Source organism: Triturus cristatus, chromosome 9 (assembly GCF_964204655.1).
Source record: "Triturus cristatus chromosome 9, aTriCri1.1, whole genome shotgun sequence".
Taxonomy (NCBI): domain Eukaryota; kingdom Metazoa; phylum Chordata; class Amphibia; order Caudata; family Salamandridae; genus Triturus; species Triturus cristatus.
This window is the reverse complement of record NC_140592.1, coordinates 588,482,961-588,502,043: the sequence shown is the minus strand read 5'-3', so window position 1 is coordinate 588,502,043 and position 19,083 is coordinate 588,482,961. Positions and strand designations below refer to the sequence as shown.

The window sequence follows — 19,083 nt, the reverse complement described above, 5'->3', positions numbered from 1 at the left end:
GATCTATTTGCCACCGAAAAGAACGCGCAATGTCATCAGTTCTGCGCGTTGGAATTTACAAGGCGGCACTCGCTCGGATACGCTTTTTCGTCGCGAGTGGAGTTGCGGTCTGTTGTATGCCTTTCCGCCTATACCACTTCTGCCCAGAGTGCTGAAGAAGATCAGGCGCGACCGGGCCGAAGCCATGCTTGTGGCTCCGGATTGGGCACGACGATACTGGTATCCCGAGCTACCCAGTCTATCGATCGATCCCCCGATTCGACTGCCTCTTCAGGAGGACCTTCTGTCGCAGCAGCAGGGGACGGTCCTCCACCTGAACCTGTCCAGCCTCCACCTCCATGCGTGGAGATTGAGCGGCGACAGTTGATGCCATTTGACTTGCCTCCTGAAGTCTGTAATGTCATTCTGGCAGCCAGGCGTCCCTCCACAAAATCGGTATACGCCTGCAGGTGAAACAAATTTGTGGCATAGTGCACAGCAAAGGCTGTGGATCCCCTTTCCGCGATTCTCCTCTTTCTTCTTTCCCTGGCCCAGCAGGGCTCTGCTCTGGGCACCCTCAAGGGATACCTTTCGGCTATTTTTGCTTTCTTACGGCTTCCTGATCAGCCTTCTCTTTTAAATACCCTGTTGTTTCTCGATTCTTTAAGGGCATTACTCACATGTTTCCTCCTGTCCCTTTCGTAATGCCTCAGTGGGATTTGAACCTAGTGTTGACCTATCTGATGTGCGCTCCCTTTGAGCCACTTCATAATTGTCCCCTTCGTCTTCTGACTCTTAAGACTGCTTTCCTGGTTGCCATCACCTCTGCTAGAAGGGTGAGTGAGCTCCTGGCTTTATCTTCTAAGCTTCCTTTCCTTTCTGTCCATCCGGACAAGGTTGTTCTCAGGACTCGTCCTTTCTCCCTAAGGTGGTAACTGCTGTTACATTGCCCACCTTCTTTCCGCCTCCGCATCCCTCGAAAGAGGAAGAGAGGCTCCACCGTCTGGACCCAAAACGGGTGCTGTCCTTCTATCTGGACCGCACAAAACAGTTTTGCAGCGTGAATCTTTCTGGATTCACTATGCTGTGCATTATTCCGCGGTCTGGTGGTTGGTTCCGGAATCGTAGTCTTTCTTCCTTTTTTTTTTTTTTGTAGCCCAGGTGGGCGTTGTCGTCCCACCATTTGGTGTACCTCTCGTGACGTAGGCACGCTTCCTGCGGAAGCTCCCACCTTGGAGCGCCATCTTCAGATTCTTTTTTCCGCCGTTGGGTCTGGATCGTCACTGTGAAGCTCCAGAGTTTTTTGGGAAGAAAAGAAGAAAAAGCACGAGTTTCTTCGAGATGAAGTTGAGGAAGACTACAGAGAACAAGATCGACAAGCCGGGACGACGAAGAAGGAGTAGAACCTCGAGATCTTCGACGTCCAATGGAGAATGCGCACTCAGGGACACTGAGCGCAGGAATGGACAAGACATCCTTTAAATTCTGCCGTTACTGCCACCATAAATACGCGCAGAAGGACCAACACCCGGTCTGCAATCTTTGCCTGCCAGTCGACCACGAGAGCAAAGACTGCAACGCCTGTTCCGTCTTCACACCGAAGACACTCCGGGTTAGAGAGTGACAGAGGAGAGCCAATTACAACATGCAGGGCAAGGGACAGGCCCCGTCGCTGTACAAACTGGGCCTCTCCACCGACTAGGAAGACAACGTCGCCGAGGGACCAGATGACTTCACGGTCGCAGAGACCGATAAGAGAACGTCTGATAAGGTAGGAGAGACGTCGAACACTAAACCCGCGACAGGGCCCCGAAAGAGTCAGACTCTCAAAAATCAGAGTCGAAGTCCTCGAAAGGAGCACCGGCGCTGAAAATTTCGACGACCGCAGCTGCACCCAAGGACGAACGGCCCGGCGGATCCTTCGAAAAGGACTCCCAGGTGGCGAAGACCGGCGAAAAGCCAAGGTCGTCGAAGCAAGGCCAAGAACTGGGGCGCTTGGCTTCGAAAGAGAAGGTCGCGTCGACGCCGGCTCCAGCAAAAAGACCCGCGCTCAACGCCGAACAGGCCACAGAGTTGGAAAGAAAGAAGAGGAGGCTCGAGGCAGAAATGGAGAGCATCCTACAAAGAAAGAAGGAGTTTGACGACAAAATGAAAAGATACACGATTCCAACAAAACCACAGTCTGGCATCGTAGACGTCGAGTAACAGGAGGAGTTTGACGCCGAAGAACCGCCGATAACTCCCGGAGATGAAGAAGAGGACCTATACTATGAGGGAGAAGTAGATGATGACCAACAAACAAACTACGGCTCGGCGCCGTCGACGACACGGGACCTGGAGTGGCAGGACCTCGCCGCCGAAAACCCGGAAGAGCCTGTGGAGACTTACCCTTCGAGGCCTTCGCCGCCTGATGACATTGGGGCCTACAATATGGTCATCAAAAGTGCAGCAGCAGCTTTTGGGGTCAAGCTGGAGGAAGAAAAGCCTAAAGCAGACTGTTTACTGGAAACGCTGCTCACCATTCAAACAAGGAGCCAGTTCCTCCCCATGCTACAAAGTGTCATGGACCAGGGGAAGGAGGCGTTCGGGGACCCAGCAGCATGCAGGTCCATCACACCTAGGACGGAGAAGAAGTATAAGCACTCCTCCCAGGACCCTTCCTACATCAAGGGATCCGTCACAGCGAACTCCATCATTGTGTCTACTGGCAGGAAAAGGGCTAATGTCCTGGCAACCTCTTGCCCACCACCAGACAGGGAAAGCAGGAGGATGGACCTGACAGGAGGAAGATTGAAAGAAACGTGGCAATGCACTGGCGCATGGCGAACTCCAATCCCATACTAAACAGACACCAATACCAACATTGGGACGAAATGGGGCAGCTAATCAAGCACCTCCCCGAACAATTCCAGCAAAGAGCCTCGCACCTGGTGGAGGAAGGGAAGAATATTGCGAATTCTTGCCTTAAAACGGCCTTAGATGGAGCTGAAACATCAGGCAGGTTGATGGCAATAGGGATAACGGAAAGAAGGCAGGCCTGGCTCAGGAACTCAGGCTTCAAGCCAGAAGTCCAGAACAACATCCTGAACACCCCCTTCAATGGGGATACGCTGTTCGGAGCCCCTGTGGATGAAAAATTAACCCAACTCAAGAAAGATAACGAAACAGCAAGGTCCATGGGGGCCCTGCAATTCAGAGGGATGAGAAGAGCTACTCCGACACAGAGACCATAAGGAAGGGGCGGAAACCAGCCGGGAACGTCACACCAGACATTCCAGCAGGGCCACCAGGGTGACAACCACGGCCAGCAGGGGCAGCAGAAACTTGGCAGTACCAGCCTCGGGGCCAGTCCTTTCGCAGTAGGGGGAACGGACGAGGGCAAAGACGAAGAGGGGGAGAACAACCCGCCTCAAAGTGACTCTGCCCGGCGAAGCGTGCTCACCCACAAGATCCCTCCGAGGGTAGAGCACAAAAAATTCAACAAGAGATTACCCAGACCAAACGCCAACGAACATGCAACACCAGTAGGCGGCAGGCTGAGACGTTTTTTCCAGGAGTGGAAAAAGATAACAACAGACAAATGGATACTCAACATCATACAGTTTGGATACTGCATAGAGTTGGAAAGAAAACCACCAAACAGAAAACCAAAGAGAAGGGAACACTCGGGGCAGGAGCTAGTGCAACTCCGAGAGGAAGCACAAGAACTACTCCAAAAGGAGGCCATAGAACCAGTACCATTCAAAGAAAGGAACAAGGGAGTGTACTCAAACTACTTCCTGGTTCCAAAGGTGGACGAAACATTAAGACCCATCCTGGATCTACGGTTTTAAACAAGTACTTAAGGACACAAAAATTCAAAATGACGTCCCTACAAGAGGTACTCCCTCAGATGAGAGACGGAGACTTCATGTCCACGTGGACCTCAAAGATGCCTACCTGCACATCCCAATGAACAGGCAGCACAAACATCTGTTAAGATTTTCCATCAACAAAGAACACTACCAGTTCACAACCATGGCATTTGGACTAAAGTCCGCACCAAGGGTTTTCACAAAGTGCCTTGCGGCAGTGGCGGCGTACCTGCGGAGGGAAGGGATTCATGTATACCCTTATCTCGACGACTGGCTAATAAAAGCAAGTTCACACGAAACATGCGAGGAAATCGCACAGCAGGTCACAAGGACGCTATCAAAGCTGGGATTCTCCATACACTGGGGGAAATCCTCAATGGAACCGGAACAGGTGAAGAACTTCCTGGGGGCACATATTAACACCATACAGAGAACGGTGATCCCCAGCGACAAGAGAACACTGGCCCTGCTGAGGGAGACGCGCCTCTACCAGAAGGGGCGAGCTCAGACAGTGAGGACAGCAAGCAAGATCATGGGGGTTATGGCGTCATGCATTCACCTAGTCCCCAATGTACGCCTACACATGAGACCATTCCAGGAATGGCTGCTACAGCAATGGTCACAAGCAACCGGAAATTGGGAGGATTTAGTGGTTGTAACGCACGCAGTGCAAGAAGAGATAGCGTGGTGGAACAAGGAGAACATAACAATAGGGAAGCCCTTGACACCACCACGCCCAACGGTGACCATCACCACAGACGCATCCCAGATAGGATGGGGAGCACATATGAACAAGCTCAGAGTGAGTGGTCTGTGGACTCCAGCAGATGCGGTCAGACACCTCAACTACCTGGAATTGAAGACCGTATTCCTAGCCCTGAAGGCCTTCCAAAAAAAACTGTACAACCAGAAGGTGTTGATACAAACAGACAACATAACAACGATGTTCTACATCAACAAGCAGGGAGGAACCTAATCATTCCCTCTATCCAACCTGGCACAGGAGATTTGGAGATGGGCCATCCCACTCAAACTAGACCTGCTGGCCATACACCTACCAGGGAAGGACAATGTGGAAGCAGACTGGCTCAGCAGGCAGACTTCAGCATCCCACTCGTCGGAGCTCAATGGACAGGAAACGCAAAGGCTATTCAGAAGGTGGGGTACACAGACGATAGACCTGTTTGCAACACACCTGAATGCAAAATGCCAAAACTTCGCATCCAGGCAACCAGAGAAACAATCCCAGGGGAACGCCCTATGGATAAGCTGGTCAAAAACATTTGCCTACGCTTTTCCCCCAATACCACTGATACCCAGGGTACTCAACAAGTGCAGGACCAGCAACATGACACTGATCCTAGTAGCACCACAGTGGGCGAGACAGACCTGGTACTCACAAATAATGGAAATGGCACAGGGGCCACCCCACAAGTTCACCAAAAGGAAAGACTTACTCACCATGCAAACGGTGAAGTTCTACACCCAGAGCCAGAGAGCCTCAGCCTAGCGGCATGGCTCCTGAAGACATAGAGCTCGCACACCTTAAGCTACCACAAAGCACCATGCGAGTGCTCCGGGTGGCAAGGAGATCAACGACACGAAAATGCCATGGGGAACAATGGAAGAGGTTCACACAATGGTGCAGCAAAAAGAAACTGCAGTACAAGTTGACAAAGGAATCAACGGTGCTGAGATACCTCACACAACTACTAAAGGCTAAACTATGTTCATCCTCGCTAAGGGTACACCTAGCAGCGATTGTAGCTTACACACGTGGTGAGACGGGGGAAAGTTTCTTTACATCACGAGTAGTGAAGAGATTCCTGGAAGGGGCGAAAAGAATAGCGCAACCAAAGAGGATGCCGCCGCCGGCATGGAACCTCAACATAGTCCTGACGGAACTTATGAAGGCACCTTTGAGCCCATCCACAAGGCCTCACTACAAATGCTGACAATGAAGACAGCCTTTCTGGTGGCAATAACCTCGCTGTGCAGAGTAAGCGAGCTGCAAGCACTAACACTGCAAGAACCTTGCATCCAAATACACAAGGACAGGGTCGTAATGAGAACGTTCCCACACTTCATGCCGAAGGTGGTGCCGGCATTCCATATGAACAAGACAATACAAATACCGAGCTTCTTTCAGAACCCAGCCACAAGCGCAGAAAGGGCACTTCACACTCTAGACGCAAGAAGGGCGGTGATGCACTACATCGAGAGAACCAAGGAGCACAGGAAAACGAAGCAGTTTTTTGTGTCCTTCGCAACCAGATTCCTGGACCAGTAACAAAAAGCACCATCGCTCGATGGATCGCCCTGACGATACAATTCTGCCACAAACGGGCAGGGCAAGAATTATCGGAAGGGGCACGAGCCCACTCCACAAGGAAGAAAGGAGCAACAATTGCTTTTCTGGCTAACACACCCATTTAAGACATATGCCTGGCGGAAACATGGGCTTCAGTGCACACGTTCACTAGGCACTACTGCGTGGATATACAAATGAACAAGGAAGCACAAGTAGGACAGAAGGTGCTTCAACATATATTCAACGACCAACGCTCATCTTCCACCCAGCCGCCACAAAGATGACAAACCGCAAAAAAGTCTATGCACAGCATAGTGAATACAGAAAGATTCACGCTGCAAAACGAATAGTTTCTTACCTGTCGGTGTAGTTTTGCAGCTTGAAGATCTTTCTGGATTCACTAGCGAACCCACCCACCTCCGCCAGAAAGATGAGGCTGGAGAAGAAGGTGGAAAGACAGAATAGAGAACAAGCAGAGACTTAAGAGAAGTGTGTAAAAGGATATAATTGAGGAGAAAATAATAAAATTGCCTAGGATTCACAAACAGAACACAAAAAAAAAATCCGAAGATGGCGCCCCAAGATGGGAGCTTCCGCAGCAAGCGTGGCGACGTCACGAGAGGTACACCAAATGGTGGGACGTCGACGCCCACCTGGGCTACAAAAAAAAGGAAGAAAGACTACGATTCCGGACCCAACCACCAGACCGCGGAATAATGCACAGCATAGTGAATCCAGAAAGATCTTCAAGCTGCAAAACTACACCGACAGGTAAAACTATTCGTTCCGGGTGGACGACCAATTCTTTGTTGGCTACGTGGGCGCTAAGAAGGGGCGGGCGGTGCACAAGCGAACCATCTCTCGGTGGGTCGTTTTGTGCATTAATGCCTGTTATTCCTTAGCTAAGAAGGAACCTCCTGTGGGGCTGAGGGCCCATTCCACTCGGGCCACAGCGGCGACTACTGCCCTGGGACGGGGAGTCCCTTTGCAGGACCTTTGTCAGGCAGCAACGTGGGCCTCGCTGCACACGTTTGCCAAACAGTATTGCCTAGACAGCCAAGTCCGGAGAGACGGCTTCTTTGGCCGTTCCGTTCTCCAGGACTTCCTGGTGTGATCTTGGTTCGCAGACCCACCACCGGGGTTGGTATTGCTGGGGTATCTATTCTAAGGTGAGGAATCTAACTAACGTGGTTCTTTCAGATGAACAAGTTACTTACCTTCGGTAACGATATATCTGTAAGAAACATTAGTTAGTTAGATTCCTCACCGCCCCACCCATCCTCCCTGTTCTGCGAACCGATATCTAGGGTTAAGGTCATCCCTTTCAGGGCCCTAGATTCTTGGCACCAGTGTCGGTCTCTTGCATAGCTCTGCCTTCCTGGCGCGGAAAAGCTATGTACAAGAACTGACGTCAGCGCGCGAGGGCGGCGTCTAAGTACTCCGTTATCCCGGCGATCACGTCGACGGACACGGAGCCGCAGACGATGCGCAAGGGTATTGCTGATGAAAAAATCTTTCCGGATCCAGCCTGACGCGCGGGGATATTCTAAGGTGAGGAATCTAACTAACTAATGTTTCTTACAGAAATATCGTTACAGAAGGTAAGTAACTTGTTCGATGGGCCATCACCAGGCTGATGGGTCTTCCTGAGGTTGGATGATGCGAAGAGTTGTCACCGACACCTGAATAGGGCTGTGCCTGTCCTCACACAAAGCTGTCTGCACCACCTGTATTGTGACTGGAGCAAAGTCAGTTAGAGGCAGGGTCTTGGCCACTACAAAGTCTTTCCTTTGAAGTTTGCCCACTTCAAAGGCAGAAGCAGATATAAGTACTGGAGCTATGACGCAATAACTTCAGAACACTTTTCGACTAAGAGGACATTATGCCAAGAAGAAGAGCTGGAGAATCTGTCTGGAGGGACTGCCACTTTGCTCCATGTGCTGCTTACTATTTCTGTCTTGGGCAGTGAAAGGGCTGGACACTGCTTTCTGTATCCTGCTTGCCAAGGTTTTCCTAAGGCTTGGGAGTGCTTGCCTCCTGTTAAGAAGTCTCGGGACCATCAAAGACTTCACCTGCAGCCCCTGAACTCCTCTGCTGGGAGTTCTGATCTGCCAAGTGGTGCCATTTTCAGTTCTGGGCCCTTGAAGGTGGCTTTGCTGCAAAGAAAAGAAGATAATCCACGCATCGCACTTAATCGCCTTTTTTTCCTGACGCAGCACCGCCTTGCGGCTGAAAAACCGACGCATCGCCTCAGCGCGGCCGAAGGATCAACACAGCGCCTGCTGTGCGGCTGAAAGATCACCGCAGCCCAAGTCCTGAGCACTGAGTCTCCAACGTCTGAGGCACCTGCTCTGACTCCGATGTAGGCGTTGTTGTGCAGCTGCAGATATTGTTGCATCACCTGCCACGCAGCTGGAAAATCAACGCAGCCCTTGTTTCACTGCTGCCACATCGACCTAGCTGGTTTGGATTTTCGACGCATTGCACCTGTTCATCAAGTTCTTCATCGACGCTTCCCGGCAGTAAGAAACCTAGGCCGTATGTCCGAAGTTCGACGCATTACCTCCGCTGATGGCCAGGGTTTGATGCATCACCTTGCATCACCTCTTCTGCACCCCAGCAAGGAATCGACGCATCACCTCCTCTGGCAGTAAGGAATCAACACATCACCTCCCCTGTGCGTAAGGAATCAACGCTTCGCTTTCCGGCACCGCATCTCCCCAGCACCTGCTTTTGTCTTTGATTTTGATGCATCCCAGATGCTTTGCTATAAAAGTGACAGATCCATAGTTTCCTATGGACTGAACTGTTTTGAATCTTTTGAAAGTGATAACTTTGCTTGTGTATGTTGGATTTTTGTCATTTTGGTCTTGTTTTATTCAGATAATGATAGGTTATATTTATAAACTGGTGTGGTGTTTTCACTGTGTTACTGTGTGTTTTGTTCAAATGCTTTACACATTGCCTCTGAGATAAGCCTGACTGCTCGTGCCAAGCTATCAAGGGGGTTAGCAGGGGTTATCTTAGCTGTCGTTCAGCTGGATGATGCCAGGTAGTTATTGATTCACTGTAGTTATGGTGAACGCTGCGATGCGGCAGTTGAGGTCGCCATATTAAGGGCTGCCGGGCACTCGTTTTCAAATATGGTGCTCGATCTTGTGGTGGCGTCAGAGACAGTTTTGGGTCAGTGCCTCCATCTTCACATGTTCCGCTGACCTGGCCTGGTATTTTGAAGTGCGGATGGAAAAATTAGCTCACTGTTAGGGGTGAAATGCGGCGTCAGGGAGACAGAGTTCCGGGTCAAACTGCCATATTCCTCCGCATCAGCTGGGAAACATGATAATGGAAGAACAGAGGTGAGACACAAACTGCAACAGTCAAAATGTGGTATATAGATTGACATGCCTGTGTAATTTGAAATAGCTAGGCATGGCAACCCGAAAAGTGAGACCCAAAGTTTTTGAGCTTTAATGAAGCGTCAGATCTGCCGAGATTCCAGCCAAATTAATCAACCAGTGTGCAGAAAGGCATCACACTACCATCAGTTTACATTGGACAGCGACAGAGACATTGAATCTTGGAAGTGATGAACAAAACATGAAACAGAAGCTTCTATATGAAGGATAGATTTTCAAATTACGTACAGACAAAATTTATGTAAATGATGAGATCGAGTTCAGCGCTCTACTTTAGCACAGGGAGATGGATCACATGCCAATGTAAATACAACTGGAGAAGGCCTGATCAAAGAATTGTTCAAGTTTGAAGTTCTCGTGGTTTAAGTAAATACATTTATTAGCGTACTGCTTCACTACTCATGATGGAATGTGTGCCCTTCTTATACATGCCTAATGTGGATAATTATACATTCTTCAGCTGCCACATATTCAAATTGGCAGGTGCTTTACAGCACGTTTCCAACTTGTGTATAAATTGTAAAGGAATCTATAGTCATTAACACCAGAGCCGCTGTAGGTCGGTGTATTATAATAGGACAGAAACAACAAAGGTTTGACTGGTTCCATTTTGAATGGCAGTGTGAGTGACTGGAGAAAAATAACAATGAAACCAATGAAAAATTACATCGCCAGCGCACCTTTTCACATGTGAGCTTGCTGCGTTTTCATAGCCGGTGGTTTGGATAATGGTTAATATGGGTAGAATCACAAGGAACATTAATTCCTACATTCAAAAGCTATATGCCCGGTCAGGTTAAACAAGTTTTTACTTGCTGGACTTTCAAGGTGAATACTGTCTTTTGTTTGGGTTTTACATGATATCATCCTACGGGTATGGTGAAACCTGTAGCTCCCTGACATACATGGCAATGAAATTATTACCAATAATTGACACCACACACACAGTGGACAGTAAGAGGCTCCCAGGAGTTAATGTCCCTCTCGTCCTGAAGAATGTCCCGAGACCCTGGGACTATTGCATTTAGTGTAGAAACATGTTGACCATTAAATTGTTGATGATGTGTTTTTTGGTTTAAACAGATACCCCTTCCTATGTTGATTTTTAACCCTCTATAAGTGAGGTAAAGACTAATAAAGTAAATCCTTCTCCAACTTATTACAATTGTATTTTTTATATTCTCCCTTTGGTATCATAGTCTCACAGTCTCTTTCAATAAGAGCTTTGGATGAGACTGCCTGCAACAATCTTGGTTGCAGACGAGGAGCATCCCTAGTGGTGATGTATTAAGTGGATGAATGATCTGCTATTTTCAAAACAGTCAGATTGTGCGTTCCAGTATGAAGCCCTTGCAGCACTGGTCAAAGTCATAAAATACACAACAGTCACACAGTCTTTGTCATGTTTTATATATATAAATGTGCCCCAAATATAATATTTAGATTAATCAAATTATATTTCATCGTTTTTTTTTAGCTACTGCTTCTCTGAAATGGCTCCGGTATGTGCAGTTGTTGGAGGTGTCCTAAGTCAGGAAGTTGTGAAGGTAGTTTTATTGTGCTTTTTTAAATGGTTTCCTTCGTTGTTTTAAAAAGATTGATGAACAACACCCAAAGAAAGATGATTGTTGTAAACCAGGTCCTTTCTGAGATGAACGCTGAATGTATTTTGCCATGTAAATCACACTTAATTTCCTAGCATGTGATGTTCACTAGCCACATTCTTGGAGAGCAAGCCGCACCAATAGGCAAGGAAAAAATAGTAAAGGCATGAGTGGTAAAGGCATATGCACCTAGTCCTCAAGACATACTACTCCATGGTTTGACATAAAGTAATACTTTACCGCACTAACAAGATGAGAACCATGTTCTACATTTAGAAGCATGTGGAACACAGCCCCCCTCCTTTCAACATTGGTTCAAAAGATTTGACATTGAGAAATACGCCCCAGAGTGCGTCTTCTGGCAGAACACCTCCTGGTGTAGACATGATTTTGCGGACCTCTTAACTCATCCACATATCCACCAGTGGGAACTCCATCAAGTTTCTGCAGTTACTTTCACCATTATGGGACCCACCCATTGACCTTTACTCCCCCAGAAAATGCAAAAGCTTTGTCTCCAGGTACCCACAGTCCATGGGAAATACACTTGATGAATTGGTCAGGGATATTTACTTACATTTTTCACCTCGTTCACTCATTCCATACGTGTTGGAAAGATGAGGCAGGCCCCCACGACTCTCATTCATGCCAACTTTGGTCAGACAACCATGGTACTTAATGCTCCTAGATGTGTCCATCAGCCCACATTGGACACTCATAATCTTTCTGGACCTCCTCACTCAGCAACAGGGCCAAATCAGGCACCCAGACCCCATGCAGCTGAACTTTGCTGTATGGCACCAATGGTCTTAGAATTTGGATATTTACAGCTCCCACTCGAGTGTATTACCATCGTACATGAGGTACATAGGCCTGCTACTTGGGCTTGTGGTTTTTTTTTTTTGCCAAGTGGAAAAAACGAATCTATTTCTGCGTGCCTAAGCAATTAGAACCTCTTAAGGATTCCGTTCAGGTCATTGTTTTGTACTTGTTTACCTTCACAAAGCTTGTCTAGCAAATGCATCTATATCCCTTAATTTTTCTGGTATAGCGTCATACATGAAAAACAGGAAAGGCTCATTTCGTTTACGCATTCCTGTAATAAAGGCATTCATGGAGGACATCACCTGCACCTGCCTGGAACATTAATGTGGTTCTCACACGCCTAACTGGCTCCCTTTTGAACCACTGCACTCATATCCTTTGCTGTTCCTTTTATGAAAAGTGGATCATGTAGTTATACTTAGGACAAATCCCAAGTTCTTACCTAAGGCAGTATCACCGTTTCCCATTAATAAGTCAATTTAGCTTCTGTTTTCTTTCCTCAGCCTGGTATGATAATGGAAAGGGCATTAGACACCTTTTTATGTAAAATTGGTGATCATGTACTATAAAGATAGGACCAGAGCTTTTCGAAAGACCATCAACTTTTTGTGGTCTTTGCTAAACCTTATTAAAGCCAATGTAATGCATGGTGGATTGTTAAATGCATCCAAACTTGTTATACAAAGCTTAATGTGTGCTCCCTATACCACTTACAGCATACTGTATATGTTAAAAGTGAGCCAGCGTGTCTTTCTTGGGTAAAATTTGTGTTTAGTAGATTTTTGTTAAGCTGCTACCTGGTCGAGGATTACTGCGTGGACGTAGTAGCGCCTCAACCAGCTATGGTTGGCCAGGATATTAAACACTTTGTTTCAAATCCCTATATCATCTACCAGTTAGTCTCTGCTAGAAGGATAATGCTTTACAATCGATGCGAAGCATGTCTATCCACAGCCATACATGCTGCAAACGGAAAATGTTAGTTACCCTGGAGGTATCGGTTCATAGCATGTAGCAACTTAGATTCTCATGCACCCACCCTTTTCCCTGAACATGAGCAGCGATAGCTCATGTTTTTGTACACTAAATATTTATTATCAACTACAATGCACAGAGCACATTCCTACTATTCTCTACACTCCCCTTTTGATTTGATGAGTTTTATATAGCGCTGGCTAGACCCGAAGGAATCAGAGGGCTTTACATGAGGTTCCACAATGTTACAAAATTACATCAGTTACAGGTTACATCAGTTGCAAGAAAAACATTTAAAGATCACCAAGAGTACTACTGAATTGCGTCCGAGTTGGGAGAGCCCCACTTATTCGTACGGTGCTCCTGCTCTTCAATGGCGGATGGTGAGTGAAGTGGTAGCGCGCCCCGTCTGTCCAGCGTGGACGGAGCACTCACTTTTCCTCACCGGTGGCCGTTCACTTTCGGTGCCCCGTCCGTCTTGCTTTTAGTCACCGCAATGAGTGGCCCTCAGTTGGAAATGTGGACCAAGGTTTAGGGGAATTGTTTGCTGGGTGATACGGAGGTTGGCAGCCTCAAGGTACAGTTCCTTCGGCCCCGGGCAAGACCTCACTGCTCACCAGGCGCCATCTTAGCGTCTTCATAGGTGGGGACATCACGGCTCATATCTCCGCGATGCTAGATTGGAGAAGAGCGATAAAGATCTTCTCTTCCAGGGGATCCTCATCAATAGTCATAAGCACTGAATATTCCCGCCCATGTGCGGGGACCCCGGAAATAATAAAATTATATATGTAAAAAACATACATATATACAGCTCTGTATATGTATAAACATATATCATTTTTTCCAAGCAAATGCAGCTCCCATAAAAGGCTAGGCAATGTAAAAATATATACATCCAATAACACACATATATCTATATATATGTATAAAGGTATAACAATACACCCAAATCTCTTTTTTTTTTTTTTTTTTTTTTAATGAGGTAAACACTCATGAGAAAGCAAAAAATAAAGAGAACAAACTGTGGAAAAACACAGATGTATAACACATTGCCAGCCTGCAGGCTGCATTGCAATACAATACCATAGAGACTAAAAAGCCCTGTACAGGTAAAAACTGGCACCGTGCCTTTAAGGCAGCCCTGACTTCCATATCCCATCATGCCTCAGGGGTGACAGTTAGGTCAGTTGTTCTTTCCGGCTCCTTCAGTCAGGACCCTGGAATTCAGCTCTCTTCTTTTTTGACTCTTTAGTCAAAAATTATAACAACTTTAAGATTTTTTTTGGACTTCTTCTTACAATTTCTGTGAGGAAGTCAGTATCCTGTGTTTTTCTGACTGATTTTTCAACCATTTTTGTCAGAAAAATGCCTTCTTTATTTGTTCCATGCCCATCTTGTGGAAAAAAGAAGGCTGCGTCAGACACACATGAGGTGTGTATCATCTGTCTGCCGGACTCTCACTCTCCAGCAACATGTCGTCATTGTGAAGACCTTTCCAAAAGGACTTTAAAGGAGAGGGAGAGGATTAGGCTGTATGGCCTAGCAGAACGGTCGACGTCGAAGCAGTTGGTCCCTGTTTGCTCTCCATCGACGTCGGGCTCGGCGTCGAAGACTCCAGCGGCGGGATCGTCGCTGAGAGGTGAGGAGTCAAGGGGAAGTCATGCTGCAAAGAGAAAATCGACGTCGACTTTATATTCAGCGTCGAAGAGGATGCGTTCGACGTCGACGGCGTCTAAAAGCTCGGCGTCGAGGACTCGGCGCCATAGTTCAACGTCGAAGAAGCATCTGTCGACGTCGAGAGAAGATCGATCGACGTCTGCACAGAGATATCGTTCGTCGTCGAAAGAAAGATCGACGTCGAGGTCGGCGAGACATCATTCGACGTCGCGAGAAGAACGTAGACGATCTCCACAGTCGACGTCGAGACCAAGATCGCCGTCAAGATCAAGATCGCCGTCGAGGAAACATCGTTCGACGGCGAGGAGGCTTTCGACGTCGTCGGAGCTTTCGACGTCGAGACAGAAGTCTCCGTCAGGAGTGACGTCGAGGCAGACGCCTCCGTCAGGGCCGACGTCGAGGCAGGAGCCTCCGTCGGAGTCGACGTCGAGGCAGGAGCCTCCGTCGGAGTCGACGTCGAGGCAGAGGCCTCCGTCGGAGTCGACGTCGAGGCAGAGGCCTCCGTCGGAGTCGACGTTGAGGCAGGTGCCTCCGTCCTCACAGGTCTCCAAAGCTTTGGTGAGGTACATGAAGCCTCCGTCGAAGGTAATCTCGACGTCGAGACAGGAAGCTCGGAGCCTCGAAGATTCGAGTCAAAGATCTCCGGTGATAGGCTTATCACCGTCGAGGCAGCCCTCTGTTGAGGGTACGCAGGAGGTTTCACATATTCGCCTCACAATTCGACCAGTCTCAAGGCGAAAATCTCCTCATAGACTGATATATACAGCTCCGGAGTCACCGCGTATCATTTCTATCTCGCCTTCAGGATCAGAGGGCTCAGGTTCAAGGTCAGCATCACCAGAGCTTGTACATCAATCTCCAGTTCCTGCAAGAGAAAGTTCGCAGGAGGAGGACAATGCTGTGCCTCAAAGTCCCGTAAGGGAGATGCCTCAGGACCCTGCTATGACAGACACAATAAAGGCATCGCTAACAAGAATAAGGGGCGTGGTATTCCCAGCGACACCGATCAGACCAAGATCTCGAGAAAGAGAATCCCGAAGTCACTCTCGAGCACCAAGAAGGCGATCCAGGTCTGCCTCCCTCAGAAGAGAGTCGACCAGATCAGAGAGAAGGCGCCGTAGGACCCCTTCTACCTCCCCTTCTTCCAGATCATCCAAAAGGGATTATTCACCGACACTCTCGGAGACGCCACCCTCTCGGGTATCTCCGGTAGATGACATTTCTACATTTCAAGAAGTGTTGTGTAGAGGAGCTACAAAATTAAGTATCCCTATGCCGGTTCAGGAGACCACCACATCCATAATTTTTGAAACTCTTCATGAGCGCACAGTGACACGCCCGTTGTTGCCATTAGTCCCCGGTTTGCTACAACCGGTAATGGATATCTTTCTCACGCCAGCAACCACCAAAACGGCGCCGGCGAGAATTCTAAAAAAGTACCGTCCAGCTCCGGAGGATCCGCTATTCCTTAAAACAGATCCTCCACCGGACTCTGTCATCACCGCCGCTGCCAGAAAGACGCATGCAGTAGCTGGCTCTTCAACGGTGCCACCAGATAAGGACAGTAAAACGCAAGACTCCTGGGGGAGGAAAGTTTGCGGCTCAGCATCCTCAAGCTTGAAGGTGGCAAGTGCCTCGGCTCTTCTGGGGCGCTATGATAGGTCACTATGGGACTCTCTTCAGAGGTTCGTTGAAAAAGTTCCATCAGAGGACAGACGGGACTTTGAAGAGATTTTGCATGAGGGGAGTCTAGTCTCTAACCAGATCATAAGTGCAGCGGCGGATGGGGCAACACTGGCAGCGCATGAATATGCACATGGAGTCACAGCCAGAAGATCATCCTGGCTTAGATTGACGGCCCTGAAACCGGAAGCGCAGGCAAGAATTTTAAATCTGCCTTTCTCCGGTAGTTCTCTTTTTGGGTCCCATGCAGACGAGGAAATGGCCCGAATGAAAGCAGAGCTGGAGACCATGAAAGCAGTCGGGCTTGAAAAGAGGAAAGAGTTTCGACGCCGCAAGGGAAATGACAGGCGCAATTACCAACAGAGGGTTCAAACCCCTCATTGGCAAAAGAACCAGGACCAGCAAGGTCAAAAGAAACAGCAATACCAGTCCCGCAAGCCATCCAGGGGACGAGGTAACAACAGGCAGTCTAATGCTGGAAACAAAGCACCGGGGAAGCAATGAGAAACCGCTTCCTCCGATGCTGTCCACCGCTCCGGTGGGAGGAAGTGTTGCGCATCATCTTCCAGAGTGGCAGACAATCACAAAGGACAAGTGGGTACTCAATATACTGCGTCATGGGTACTCGCTTCGTTTCAAAAGTCACCCCCCATCGATTCCTCCTGTCAAGTCATCCCAGCATCTAAAGCAGCTCAGAGAGGAGGTAGCGACGCTACTACTCAAATCTGCAATAGAGAAAGTGCCCATAAACCAGAGAGGAAAGGGAGTTTACTCCAGATATTTTCTCATCCAAAAGAGGAGTGTGAAGGCGGAGTTCAGACCCATTTTAGACCTACGGATACTGAACAAGCACATAAGAAAGGAAAAATTTCGCATGCTGGCGCTCCACCAAATATATCCTCTTCTCCGGATGGGCGATTGGATGTGTTCACTGGACCTTCAGGATGCATATTTCCATATTCCCATCCTAAGGAATCATCGAAAATTTCTCAGGTTTGTGGTAGGCAACGCTCACTATCAGTTCAAAGTCCTCCCATTTGGCCTGAAGTCAGCTCCTCGAGTATTCACAAAATGCGTGGCAGTAGTAGCGGCTGCTCTGAGGCGCGCAGGAGTCTTCGTCTATCCCTACCTAGACGACTGGCTAATAAAGGGCTCATCGCCACAGAATGTGCGGACACAGCTGTCGCTATGCCTGAACTTATGTCGCAGGTTGGGTCTCAGAGTGAATGTCAAAAAGTCCAATTTTTCACCAACGCAGAGAATACACTACCTGGGTGCAACTATAGACTCCGTAGTAGGAAAAGTGTTTCCTTCGGAGGAAAGACAGTCATCCATTATGCTAAAAGGCAGACAGATTATGACCAGCAATCTGTCGTCGGCAAGGCAAATCTCATCTCTGCTAGGGGCCATGGCATCCTGCATCTTCCTAGTGCCCAATGCCAGGCTAAGGATGCGTCCTCTCCAGCAAGATCTCGAGGACAAATGGGATCAAAGGAACTCTCTGTGGGAAGAAAAGGTTTGCCTCTCCTCTGCAGCCAAACAGTCAATCAAGTGGTGGCTGAAGCCAAGGAATCTGCAAGTGGGGATTCTTTTCCATCAAGAGCCCCCAACTCAGACCTTAATCACCGACGCATCCCTTCAGGGATGGGGTGCGCATTTTGGGACTCTGCAAACTCAAGGACGGTGGTCCAGCAGCGAACAGTTGTACCACATCAACATGCTGGAGCTCAGGGCGGTCCACCTAGCCCTCAAAGCGTTCCTACCTGCGATAACGACGAGTACCATTCTAGTACAGACGGACAATACCACCACAATGTACTACCTGAACAAGCAGGGGGGTACTCGATCCAGAACGCTCTCGCTGGAAGCTCAGTCCCTGTGGCACTGGATCCTAGCAAGGAACATCTCATTGAAAGCGGTGCACCTACCAGGAGAACTCAACGTGCAAGCAGACTTGCTCAGTCGGCATTTTCAAGAGCCAGAGGACTGGGTAATCAACGACGAAGTGTTAGAAGACATCTTCGGGGAATGGGGGCGCCCGCAAGTGGACCTCTTCGCGGACGAGCAAAACACAAAATGCCGAGGCTTCGCCTCAAGATACCATCGACCAGGATCCCTAGGGAATGCCCTTTTGATCAATTGGTCAATGACATTTGTGTACGCTTTTCCGCCTCTCCCACTAATTCCCAAGGTGGTGACCAAGCTACAGAATTCATCTGCCAAGATGATACTCATAGCACCGGACTGGCCGAGGCAGTGGTGGTACACGGATCTCCTACACATGTCGATCCGCCCCCACAAGCGGCTGCCGTGCAGGCCGGACTTGTTATCCAAGATGCAGGGGAAGATTTACCATCCCAGCCTTCCCTCGCTGAGCTTAACAGCATGGCTCCTGAAGTCCTCCAGTATGGCCATCTGAACCTCCCTCAAGAGTGTATGTCCATACTGAAGGAAGCCAGGAGGCCTTCGACAAGACACTCCTACTTCTGTAAGTGGAAAAGATTTTATATATGGTGTGCTCAGCATCATTATGATCCCACTAAATGCCAGGAGGATGTAATTTTGCCCTATCTTCTACATTTAGCAAGGGCAGGGTTGAAATTTTCTTCCATAAAGGTTCACCTAGCAGCCATAACAGCATACAGGCGTTCGCCTTCACAGCAGTCATTTTTTAAAGTGCAGGTAGTGAAGGATTTCTTGCAAGGACTCAAGAAAGTCTATCCCCCTGTTAGACCTCCCTCTCCTTCCTGGGAGCT

The 19,083-nt window shown here is 48.5% G+C and overlaps 1 protein-coding gene across 1 annotated transcript in view; it reads left to right on the top strand.

Moving 5' to 3' along the window:
- The window catches only part of SAE1 (SUMO1 activating enzyme subunit 1), a 382,599-nt gene that overhangs the window by 338,161 nt on the left and 25,355 nt on the right, over positions 1 to 19,083 (top strand). Inside the window, exon 8 of the mRNA XM_085625631.1 lies at positions 11,038 to 11,107. Coding sequence (XP_085481757.1) covers positions 11,038 to 11,107 — 70 coding nt within the window. The remainder of the gene's footprint in view (positions 1 to 11,037; positions 11,108 to 19,083) is intronic.